This window comes from Plasmopara halstedii (genome assembly GCF_900000015.1).
Source record: "Plasmopara halstedii genome assembly, contig: Scaffold_672, whole genome shotgun sequence".
NCBI lineage: Eukaryota > Oomycota > Peronosporomycetes > Peronosporales > Peronosporaceae > Plasmopara > Plasmopara halstedii.
In genome coordinates, this window is record NW_020187589.1 from 281284 (window position 1) to 294409 (window position 13126).

Genomic DNA, 13126 nt, shown 5'->3' on the forward strand with positions numbered 1-13126 from the left:
CACGTCATAATAGGATGTGATCAATTCTCGGGTTCAAGTGCAAAGTAGGACAACGTTCCACGCTGTCAAATTTCTTCACTCCACATAAAATGCTGGATAAGCTTTAAAGTATTCACAACTATTCCCATTAATCTCACTTCGTCCCCTGTTTGTCCCTTATTTGCAAAAGTCAAGTTTCTTCCTGAATTGCACGACTTTCCTGAATCTATCGTTTCTGTATCTGTCTTCACAAAAGGCGGGTTTTGATGGTGACAGCCAGCACACCTCAAATGTAAAGCCCACCTTTTTTAAAATCGAGTAATTTTATAAAGGCTAAGTCCCTCCCGAAGTTTACTACAACTCAGTTTTCTTAGAATTGGCTGCTCTTTGTCTAAAACGAACAAAAAGTTTCCCAAAAGGGACCGTTAGACAATCCTGCGTGGGGTACAATGGGGTTGCCATGTACTTTGCACAGAGGTAGCTTTACGCAAGAGTTCATGTGAACCAACACACAGAGGTTCGTATCATGAAGGCTAACGGTCTTCCGTTAATGTAAGACTTCAACTTGAAGTTTTTACAGTTCTTGAGATGGACGAACGGTATGGCCTGATTTTAGGCGCAATGTGGCGTGGAAGCACGAGCCATGGATTGTTTGGCTAGCGAAAACAATTAGGATTATTCCTCCTAGCGTAGGCGAAACTCTTGAGAGTAATGAACCCACTTCACTACGCACAACAAGAAGTGATTAAGTGCTAGGCAGTCGTATACTGCTGGACGTTTTCGACACTTCATCGGAACATGTCATGCAATTGATGTTGCCCAGGTATGGGTAGATACGGAGTCGTATGTAGTGGCCACGGGTCGTCAATTAGAAAGTGTGTCGATGGATCAAGTGTACCCGGAACTGGCCAACTGAAAAAAAGATGCTGGTTGGTATGGCAATTCGCCCAACCGAAAGAATTCATGAGGAATAGATTGTTGCCGCCCTCACGGCAGAAGAATGTTGTCGACATGTGTGTGATGGAACCGAAGGAGTCGACAATGGTTGGATATGCCACTACTCACTCATACAGTAATTGAGTCGGATAGTGGGTTAGTGAGTACAGCTGAACATATATTTGATGCTCCCACCTGTTGTGTAATTCAGTACACATATGTAGAGGAATCCACGAATTTTGTTGATCGCGGTGTTGATGCTCCCGCTCTGGATGCGGTTGAGTACGCGGGTGGGCTTGTTTCGCATACGACTCCGCATGATGATAATATCGCATGCGGATATGCTGGTCTACGTTTTGAGGATTCAAAGACTGACTGTGAAGTCACACGAACAATTGCTCTTTTGAAACCGTTGCCAATCATGAAAGAGCTTGTGCAGCCCGAGAAATTCTTTTACGATGACATTGCGGAGGTCGTGTTGCTATAGTCGAAGGTCGAATCAGCGGAACCAACCTCATCGTCAGTTATGAATGGTTCAGTTCTTCAAGAATTACGACAAGCGCGTAGAATCACAAAGGATCTGCTATTTTGAAAGTTTAACCGATCTTTATTTTTGACGTTTTAAGGAATACAAGTATGACATCTCTAGTGCATAGCCACCCTTCAGTCTTCCCCCCAAACGTGGAGTTCGACATGAATTTGATCGTGAATTTGGCTCAAAGCATGCAGTGCTTCGACATTGGCCACTGTCGCGTGATCAAAGTGAGTATATCAATGCGCTCTTTGCTCTGAAGCAAACTGCTGGTGTGATGATGAAAAGCAAATCCCTTCACAGCGTTCAATAATTTAATCATCCACTGGATGTCCGGGTGTACACAATAAGTGTACTTGGCCTGGCTGATGTATATTACCAAATCTTGATGAGGGAAGCGGACGTACCTCTCACGGCTTTGTTTCCCGTCCCCCTCATCATGGGAGTGGCTTGTGATGCCACAAGGACTATCCAATTCCTCCGCAATATTTGATCGATTTGTCTCCCATCCGTTTCGACCACTGCAAATCTTCGCTCAAACATAGCTTGACGAATCTTTCTAATTTGAAGGACGATGGTGGCAGATCTGCCGAAGAAATGCACTTGGAGTAACTCCCTAGAATGTATGCTTTTACAATCATTGCAAGCGAATCTTACAAACTGTATCTTTGGTGCTAACGAAGAACTGGTCCTCGATTGTTATGTTGGTGAACGCGGTGTTCGTGCAGTCAGCATAATCGTGGAGTGGCCAACGCCGCGAAATTATACGGTTTGAGGAAATGAATTGGTTTGCCCTATTACCTGTATTGCTTTTTGCGTATCAACGTGGAAATGCTTCACCCGCTATCAAACTTGCTATAGAAGGGTGTACTACGGGAGTGGTCCTCCACTTGTGAAGAGTCATTCGCAAAGCAAGAAGGGTATGATGGAAGCACCATTACTTATTTTAAGAGATGATAAGAAGCCGTATAGCTTGGTGGGAGATGCTTCTGAGTTTGCAATGGGCTGTGCACTATTGTAAAAGAATTTCGACGTACACGGTTGTGTCATGTCGTTTAAATCGCGACAGCTGACGCCAACACGAAAGCACTATTCTATCAACAACAAGGAACGTTTGGCAATGAAGTATGTACTGGTGAGGTTTCGTGTTTAACTCTTGGGTTCAACTTCATTTGTAGTCTTCATGGAACACGCAAGCTTGCGATACGCAATTCAGTCCCCTCACTTGTCACGGCGAATGGTTCGCTGGTTGTCAATATTCGCAGAATATAACTTCACGCTTTCGTATGAACCGAAAAGACTGAACGTGCTGGCTGACGCATTGTCACATTGTCCGGGGTATGAGCTAGCCTATATTAACTAAATCGGAAACGATGTATTCCGTATTATACGTCGAGCGTATGTTGAGAATAAACAGTGTGATCTGCATATCAAGGCTTTCTCATGAAGTGATATGAAACTCCATGACAACGTTTCTGGTCGCTTGAAATCAAGGTTGCATCGTTTTGTATGGAAAAATGGTCTCCTTCGCCACGGATATGCGTCGATGTTCGGTCCCTTTGGTCGTACAAAGACCTTTCAATCTTTCAGTGTCCAATTTTTGGGCGCTCCGCATGTACAAGTTGGTTGCACGATACGTTAAGACATGCAATTTCAGTCAGCGCGAAAAGCGCATGGCACACACAAGTGCCTCAGCAGAGCCTTCTTGCTCCTACTGAATGTTGGAAGGCAGTTGGTCTCGACGTAATCTATGACTTATCCAGGAATGCTGATTGACAAAGTGGAGTGCTCGTCTTTGTCGACAGACTCAGCAAGATGGTCCACATCGCTCTATGTAGCGATTCCATCTATGTCGAAGGTTTGGTAAGATTGCTCACTACTCACGTTTTTTGCAATCACGGGTTGCCAGTCACCCTCGTCTCTAATCGTGACACAAGAGTAACGAGTAGCTTTTTGAAGTTCTTCTGGTATTTTGGCACTCGCTTGTGCCTCGCGCCGTTGGAAACGGAAATTTTTGCTATCCGTGCATAGAACCAGTTGCTGGTTTAGCTTTTGGCCGGCCTGGTGCCTTTAAGTGCCGCCCTTGCGCCGGAACTCGGTATGGCTTAAGCATGCCCACATAAAATACCGGGTGGGTGCGCATTCTCCTCGGAAGGTTCAGCTTATACGCAAGGTCTCTCCTGGCCACGACCCTAAAAGGTCCAATAAACCGCGGACATGGCTTTGTCTTGAAGACAGCCATGTGTAGGAATGTTTTTAGCATTAACCAAAACCAGGTCTCTGCCCTCAAAGGTCTCCACATTTCTTCTTCTTCTATCTGCATATTCGTACTGCATGTCTTGGCTGTGTCGTAAGACACTCGGTTTTGTAGACAGGAAGTCATCGACTTCATTACGGACACTAAGGTGCTGACATCAGCTAGCCGTTTGGCTATTTTCCCCCTATCAAACCCTCAGCCATGGGATGTCGGCGTCAGTGGGACGCGAGGATGAATGAGTCTGTTCACGTGTAGCCGGTAGAAGAATGCACTGCATTGTTCAGAGCAAATTTTACGAGTGGCAGCATGGCGCTCCAACGCCTTGGAATCTTAGCGCTGACGCTACGAGAGACGTCCTCGACGATACGATTCACGCGCTTAGTTTGACTTTCTGTCTGCGGATAGTCCGCTGTTGACGTATCCATCTTGGTGCTCAGCATCTTAAAGATCGTTGACGAAAACTTCTCAGTGAAGCGTGGGTCTCTGTCAGAGACAATTGACTCCGGGAGTCCATGTTGTCGAAAGATACGATCGACAAACAGCGTCGCTGTACCCCCACCGTCGATTGTCTCCAGCACTGCCGCAAGATGAGTCATCTTGCCCAAACGGTCCACAAAAATCGCCACGCCCGTCGGTAGGCTAAATCCAAAGGCCATTCTCATGGACAGCCAGCACCCGAAAGGTACAGGTAAACTGACCAGCGTCGCCGCATTCTGAAAGCATTTCAAACTCTGACACGTCTCACACGTGCGCACATATGTGCTCGTCCACTTGTACAGCTTGGGCTACCAATCGTAGCAACTCACCGATCTGTACGTCTCTTCACGACCGAGATGACCACTGAGTGGTTTATCGTGGGCCACATATACAGGACACAGCATTTCAAATCCTAATGCACAATTCGTGGCTTCTCCGTCAAATCGCTGCTATAATATAGCAACCTGTCATTCAGCGAATATCGGTGAAACTGCGCGCAAATGCGCCGACAGTTTCTCGTCCGAGTTTCCAAACTCCTTACTCCCGAGAGCCTGTTGCAGCGCTACACACATACCATCACCCACGTATGCAGCGAGGATCAAATCCGTCACTTACGACGTCACCGTTGTGAGATGAGCAAGCTCATCATCCAATCTGCGTGACAGCACATCAACCAAAGCATTCTGCTTTTCTGGCTTATACTTCACCACGAAGTTATCCTGCAAAGAGTGAGAGCCACCTGGCCATCTCTTCGAGAGGTGAGGCGACTGAGCAATAGTGCGAAGTGACGTATGATCTGTGAAGATTAAAAACGGCTTCGACCCAAGCAAGTGCATTCTAATCTTGACAGGTGCATTCTTCATCGCAAGTAATTTCTTGTCGTGGACTGGGGAATTCCTCTCCATAGCCTTATGCTGACAAGATTTTCGCCTCTCGGTGTCTGCTTCCAACAGTGTATAGCCAATGGCAAAGTCCGAAGCGTGACGGGTGACACTAAAAGGAATATCGGGATGTAACAACGTCAGTATTGGTGCATGAAAGAGGCTCTGTCAAAAGCCTCCCGATGGTTTTGCAACACCATTCCGTATCCTTCCTAAGGAGATTCGATAATTGCCGTGGCATTCCCGCATAATTTGCGCTATACTTCTGCAAGTAGTTGGCAAAGCCAAGTCACTTGCGCAAGTTCGTTTGATTTTTCTGAACTGACCAGTCCTTAATGGCCTAGACCTTTGCGGGATCCGCTCGAAGGCCACGCTTTCCAATGGAGCACCCTATGAAGGGAAATCTTCCGCGCCAAAAATGCACTTATCTTCATTAGCATACAGCTTATTCCTGCGCATGCACTCGGGCACCGCTCTCAACTGGACGATGACGATTCCACATCTGTCCTCTCGTGCCCCCCACGACTGTGGATGAAGACGAAGTATGTCTGTGCGTAGGCCCGGTGGGGCCAGAACAATTGCGTCACAATATGATAAAATGTTGCTGGTTTCATTTGACAGCCCTTGGGGCATCACCAGCCACCCCAGAGCATCCTACTCGGAGTACTCACTGCTGTGTGGAATATAGCTCGCTCATATGAGCAATTAGTAATAACCATTGACCAAGTCGAGACTTTGTACAGTCAGCCATATTTTTCTGGATAACATCCTTCCTAGAAATCGGCGTTTGTACCGAAATGATGACAGCGTTTAGCTGATTGGAAGCGTGAACGATACGCCACATGCCATTCGGCTTCCAGACACAAAACGTGGGTATCGAATGAAAAAGTTACTCTCACGCATCGTTTCTGCATCGTACTTCACACTGCTTCTTGGCAGAGGCCATTGGCGTGTTATGCAGTATTTGGTTTCCAAAACCAGGTCGGAATCATGACGCAGTCCGGAGGCAAGACCGACGGCGGATTTTTGGAGACGACGTCTTTAGATTTCTTCACCGAAGGTTAGTACGGATCCAATGAATTCTTCAAGGTCGACAATCTACTTCGTGCTTTCAGCACCCTCTAAGTGCCCTTCAGGACAGCTTCATTCAGAAGCAGCGGCAACTTAATCTTCGCGCTCGGTCTTAAAATGACAATCTCTGCTAAATTGCCTGTCTTCAAGGCACCGCTAAACCCTTCGAAGGACATCTCGTCCAACCCAAGAAGAGCATCCACCACGGGAATAGCCTCGAGGGTGACATCGCCGTTTTCCTCCCGTCTAACCGCTGAAACGGGTATATAGCTGTGCGCTATCGTCCACGATTGATACATCTTGGGTCGGGGTCGACGCCCTACGTCTTGCTGATAATATACGGCATCGCATTCTACTCTTTATAGAGATTTTACGTCTCATCGATACCAGTGGGAAAACGCATTCGGAGTCGTTCAGTGTCACCACTGCTCTATCGGAGCCTTGTTGTTTAACATCATCCGACGTAGGGCTACCATTTCCGCAGTCTTCGTTCATTAGATAACCTTACACTCTGCGCGCATCAGAAGGGCCTTGCCCAAGATGTCTCGGACCTCGTCCGACCATGCCACTCTTGGTATGCAGCAACTGCTTCGAGACGTGAGCGGTGCTCAGTGGATTACGTGCCATTCCACGCGCATCACTAGGGCCTCGCCCTTGATGCCTCGGATTTTGTCCGACTATGCCACTCTTGGCATGTAGCGACTGCCCCAATACTCGAGCAGCGCTCAGTGGGTTGCGTGCCACTCCACGTTCAGCCCGCGAGCCACGCTCGGAAATCTTGTCCGAAACACCTTCGGTGTTCAGACTCGGACACTCCGATATTCAGCACATTGACCGTCCCGTCCAGTGCTCGCGCCCATAGCGCTTCTCCCTTTTAGTAGAGGTTGGTTCATAACCCACCAAAGCTCCACTAGGAGACGTGAGCGTAACGTTCAAGGTCTTCTACATCCAATCAATCTATGGCTCATGGTGTTCCAGCCATGACATAAAGAGGATAAGATCAAATGTTGCATCCAAGTCTAAGACTAGGCAGCGTATTACGCTATCAAAGTCAAGGAACTTGACACCGAGGTCCACACGGACCCTCGACACAGTGACAAAAGTCCCCAGCGCTAAGCGAGAAGCGAGGGGGTCGTTCAACCGCGCTTTCAGCGCCTCAATCGTCGAGCGTAATTGCCCGACACCTCGAAACTGATAAGGATATTCTTTGGCTTCTCGAAGCCTTACACGGTCGCTTTTACGACTAGCAAGCCTGGCTTGCATACACTTTCCGTATTCAAGAGTATGAATCTTATCGAAGCTGAAACCTGCCCCCATCCACTTCTTTGAGGCACAACATATATCAGTTCTCCCCGGTAGGGCGTCCCGCGCTTACTGGGCGCTGTTGTTTACCATGACGAACCAGCAGACTGTTGGAAGCGGGACGTCAGGTGGACGAGCCTTTACGCGCCTTGCGCAGGGGACAACCAGTCGGAGGGTGACGGGCCACAGAAATAACGCCGCCGGATTTACACGCTGCTTGGCAGATCGGAGCTCTCCCTCCTCTTTCCCAGCATAGCTCAGATCCATTGGCTCAGGCCCGCTCGACGAGTTCTGAGGGTGTGAATTTCAACCAGGTCGTGCCGTTTAAAAGTTGAATTTGGCATCCATAGCCACATTCACCGCATCTCAAAAGAAGACGTATGCACACGGAAGACTTCCATTCCGGTCACGCCACTCCAAAAAGACGAACACTGCGACCTCCTCGGTAAGAGGATCGGCTGCCATCGCGGCACTGAGAGTTCTCAACTATTGGACAAAGTCCACCAACTCCTTTTTGCCCTGTCGGGCGGTAAGGAAACGCGATCTCACGCGATTTGCCTGGCTAGGCGGCAAGAACACTCGCGAAAGCTGACGCTTCTGCTCTTTCCAAGGAGGGGGACGCCGCTTATTCGAAGCACCACATTTTGAAGCCCATTTTTGCGCTCGGCCCCCGAGCTTGGAATTAGCTAGCACCACGCGCTGTTACTCGTTCTGGAGCATGGCGGATGCCATAGCCATCTCGGCCTCTCTTACCCAGAGCAGGAGATTCTCTCCATCCTTACCCTCGATGGTCTTAACGCTCACCATGAGCGATCTGGGTCGGCAGGAGCCATCTGTCGTCGACGGTGGCGTCATGGGCGCAGTCGATGCCGACAGCTTCTGCTGTAGGTGCTCTAGCATAACAGTTTTCTGCTGCGGGGCTGCCGAAGCTCTTTGCTTAAAGAAAGATAAGCTCAGGCCACCGACCTACCGTTTTTTCAAAACCCAATACAAGTGTAGCGGATCGCGATGCGCTATATCGAAGTACTAACGCCAACCAAGGCAAACGAACACTTCTGTATAGAAACGAATTCGCATTTAATTGTTTTAGTTGCGGCAGAGCCGCCAATATCTAAAACTTTAGGTCTTCCTTATCAATATAGTAATATAGCAAAACCTAATCTATGTGGTAATATGCACTACTACTGGCACGGTGTAGCAACACCACTGTGTTATAACACTAACTGTGTAATACACACCTATGTACGGGTCACATCATCTTGTGTGACCCGCCCTTTCATAGAAGGGTACGTGTAACCCCGTTACACTAAGTGAAACCGGGTTGATATGCACGTTGCATAGAAAAAATTCTAACTTCAAGGTCCTGTGGTCCTGTTATTAAATGCACAGAAATTGGAATCGTACGCTACAAGTAGGAGAGGAGCCGATAGCCTTTGCAGTAATTATTTCTGGTTTGCTTTTTATAATAGTGACATCATATATTATTTAGACCAAAATATATAAACATTCTAGAATAATACTGTCTTTATCCGATATTTTGGTAGATGTGAGTTCTTCTCAATAACGCCATAGTTTAATGTTAATATCATAGAATCGTATACGACAGTTAAGTACGGACCCCGTCAAAGGTGAGATATTTCTCAAGTTCTAAGAATTAGAGCAACCCATAAATCCGGGCGATGTATGGGTTGCTCTCGAGATTGCTTTATGTCTACTTACCACTGGTTTATTGAAGCACGACATGTCGTTTGGTCGAATATGGGTTGCAGGAGTCTATCATCTGAGCATAAAAAAGCATAGAAAATTCTTGTTTTTGTCATAGCTGCATTATTCTTTTTCAATCTTCGATATGAAAGCTACACAAAACAGCGGCAGGTATTGCACTCAAGTGGCAGAAAAAAAGCTCATGGTAGTTTATCAGCACAGCTGGCAAAGAGCATTGAATGAATTTTTATCGCTCGGAATATCATCAAAAATGTGTCAACTTTAAGCACATATTGGACTCTATAGCCACACCTAAAGCGCATTTACAAGCAGAACACAACAGTCTAAAGCGATGACAATGATCTAGTGGTAGGATTTACCTACAAAAGTAGACGGTACTAGCTGATGGAATGTTTAGTGTTTTTATCAAGTGAGTGAAAGAATACGCCCATGTATCCGGTTCGACTAAAAGTCATGATAGTAGATAAGGCCAATGGTAACGACTGCAAAGTTAATGATCTGATGCTATATCTTGGTTTAACAACTTCTGTCGCGCACAACCCAAATTCAAATGATTGTCGCAAATACGAAAAATCGAGAAAACCATATCACGCGTGCCGTTATCAAAGCACCAGACGGTGCTATCAGTCAGACCACTTATCCTAATCCCATGCTGTGCATGTAACCTAATCTCAGCACTTTTTATTTGATATATATAAAACCGACAAAATTTGCTACAAGCACCAAATTCTGCATTGTAACCATACAAAACGGGATGGGATTTCGAGGCATGAAATCTCAAAAAGTTCGTGACAAACGCAAATTTATTAATGAACTAATTTGTTGCTCCAGTTCACATCATAACAGTTTCTACTTCACTAAAATGGTACACATTACCGCCGTCGGCATTCATCTCAAGAAAACAGTTCAAATCCATTTATTTTTTGAGCCGGGGGACTTGGCATCATGTTCGTTTTCTGTAATCTTCTTCTTCAATGTTTCTTAGCGAGACATGACGTATCTATTATGTCTAATGGCAGAATCGTGAAGGATGTTCGCACTTTTCATTTGGACAAGAAGTTTACGACAATGACCCCAAGTTTTCTCGTCAAGATGGTCGCGATCATGATCTGCCTTGCCTGTCCTTCCACTGCCGATCAAGAATGCAAAGATTTGTGCGCAACATAGACAGGGGATGACTATAAAAGTTGTAAGCAGAGTCCGGAGCTGTTCGTCTCGATATGCTGCGAAGAGAGATGCATGATCAGGAGAGGCAAATTTGGCTAAATCGTACAGAGTATTAATGAGAAACCTGATCAAAATCGCTTAGATCATTCAATACATCGATGAAATTGTCACCGTTTTTTAAGTCTTTTGTAGCCACTTTTAAAGCAAAGATTCCAAGCCTTACGAGTCGAAATAATATAGATAACACTGCACAGTTCAATGACACCCAAAGTCATCTGATAGCCAGCGATAATTACTCCGCTTTTATTTAGACAGCTTTGCAAACGTGATTTGGATCTTCATTGAAAAGAGCCGTTGTATTGTACTAAGATAACGTGCTCTCGTCAATTGATAAGTCCGACTTCCGTTTAGCAAAGCCTGTATTTTATTTTTTGAGAAGTCGTTTTTCATTGCAATTTCATTGAGTGAGAACAAATCGCCTCGTCAGCAAATTCCAGCCGATGGATGATCGTTCAGGGCATGTTACGACACAACCACACTCGATATTACGTCGTGTAATTAACTTGCAGTAGGTGTTGATCGTTGTTCTGAACAGCATATTTACGAAGAGAGAGGGAAAGTAAAGAGAAGGAAGTATAAGTGAAATATAGTAGGTGCGATTATTTTAATGTAAAAACAATAATAAATCTTCTTCTGTTTTCCTCCAACCACCTTTCAAGTCAGCAACAATACGTTATTATTGAGAAGCCGAAGTATATATTTAGGTCCTTACTTCGCAACCCTGTGCTACCTCTCCTGACTTTCTATATCCTTTTAGAAGCCTCTAAATGAATCATATTAAAAAAGACCCATTAAGTTTGCTGTAATCAGGATAGTAATTGTAAGCACGACTGTAATCCTTGTGACGTCATCCACATGCATTCAGCGGTGTAAACTTAACACTACCACTTACTGCAAATGTTGAGTGTGCTTTGTAGCTGACTTACTCTTGATGCCTGTTGCCTCTCGCAGAAACTTGAGCATCTTGTACCCGGTGCTTTGATTAGCATATCTGCAAGCTGACTTTTCGTATCGATGTGGTCAATCTTGAGTAATCCATGCCGAACGTCTTCCCGAATAAAGAGATGTCTAATGTCTACGTGTTTTGTACGAGCGTGATAGCCCGTGGCTTTTGCCAAAGCCATCGCAGCTTGATTATCTTCCCATATTTGCGTACATCCCAGTTGTTTTTTACCCATGTCCATCAGCTTTGCGCGCGTTCAAAATACTTCTTGCGTGCACAAGTTTAGCGCCATAAGCTCTACTTAGTGCGATGCTTCTCTGATACTTGGACTTTAACACAAGCGGAGCTTTTTCAATATTGATCAATACACCTGACACAGACCGTCTGTCATCGGTGATGCTACCCCAGTCTGCATCCGAAAAATCTTCAACGATCACCGTTCCGGTCTTTCCTTGGGAATGATTCTGTGATGTCGTGTCGAATTAAGTAGCAAAGTACACGACTTGCGGCGTTCCACTGCGGTAATCCGGGATTCTCGAGAAATCGAGACAGTTGTGTAACGAAATATGATGTCCGGTGAGTGCAAGTTGTATCATATAGTAGACATCCAATTAGTGAGCGATATGGCCTTGACCGCATTTCTAAACGCTCAGCTTCTGTACTTGGTGACTGACACATGACACCGGACATACACGGATTGTCAGCGTCCTTTTTCTGTCCAAATTCGCTCGGCCAAGTCGCTAATGTAGCGTGTCTGCTTGATCATTAGTGTGGAAGCTGTCCTGTTGAGGTCGATCTACATGCCCGAGACGAACTTCGCCATACCGAGATCCTTCATCGTGAAAAACACTTTTTAGCATCCCCCTTGACCTTTAGAATCTCGCTGCTCGTCTTAATTGTAATGATCATATCATCGACATATGGACATACGTACACAAAACCTTCTTTCACTTTCTTCACGTAGACAGATCAATCTGCACCACAACTTCTAAAATCGTTCATCTCATAGACGAGATCGACCGTCGTGCTCCAAGCACTTGCAGCATGCATATGTCCATATATCAGCTGACACACAGATTCTTGAGCTTCCTTAATACCGATCGAGACCTCCATGTTTAACCAACCGACAGCACACTGTTGAGAAAGGCGGTGTCGACGTCCAGTGCTCAATTTGTAGCCTAATACCGCATACACTGCGAGTACAACTCAAATTGAGTTCATGTTGGCCACTAGAGAGTAAGTCACGATGAAATCCACGCCGCATTTCTGCTTAAACCCTTTAGCCACCAATCGTGCTTTGTAGCGCACAACACATTCATTCTGGGCAGGCTTCTTAGCAAAGACCCAGCAGCATCCAAACGTACGTCCAACTGATTCTCGTGGAACGAGTGTCCATTTTCTGTTCTGGCGATGCGATTATAATTCGGCGTCCATCGCTTGTCGCCAATGTTCTGCTTCGGCACTAGCCACTGCCGCGCATACGTGGTAGGCACGTCCGATTCTTCAGCAACACTGACAGGATAAGCGAGAACAGCTTCAGATATTAGGTCGTCTTCATCAATCCTTGCACGCTTTGGAGATGGCAGACCTTCGCTTCCTTCCAGATTTTCTTCGGCATCTGATCCGTTCTCTAACAACAACATTGGTTTGCGTGGACGCGTTGATCGTTCCACTTGCGGTTGAAATTTCATTTGAAGTTCCTGTGCATCCTGTGTAGGAGTTCTGTACTCTATCAGTTCAGAGTGTACTGAGGCCGGTAATCGAAGTACCTCGACCCTTGACTCATTTATGTCGGA

The 13126-nt window shown here is 46.0% G+C and overlaps 1 protein-coding gene across 1 annotated transcript; it reads left to right on the forward strand.

The window, feature by feature from the left end:
- Positions 1-1030: 1030 nt before the first annotated feature.
- On the forward strand, positions 1031-1402 carry PHALS_13670 (uncharacterized protein; the record flags this gene model as incomplete). Its single annotated transcript, XM_024729472.1, has 1 exon — positions 1031-1402. The coding sequence occupies one exon, from the start codon at positions 1031-1033 to the stop codon at positions 1400-1402; it is 372 nt and encodes a 123-aa protein (XP_024579845.1).
- Positions 1403-13126: the final 11724 nt, after the last annotated feature.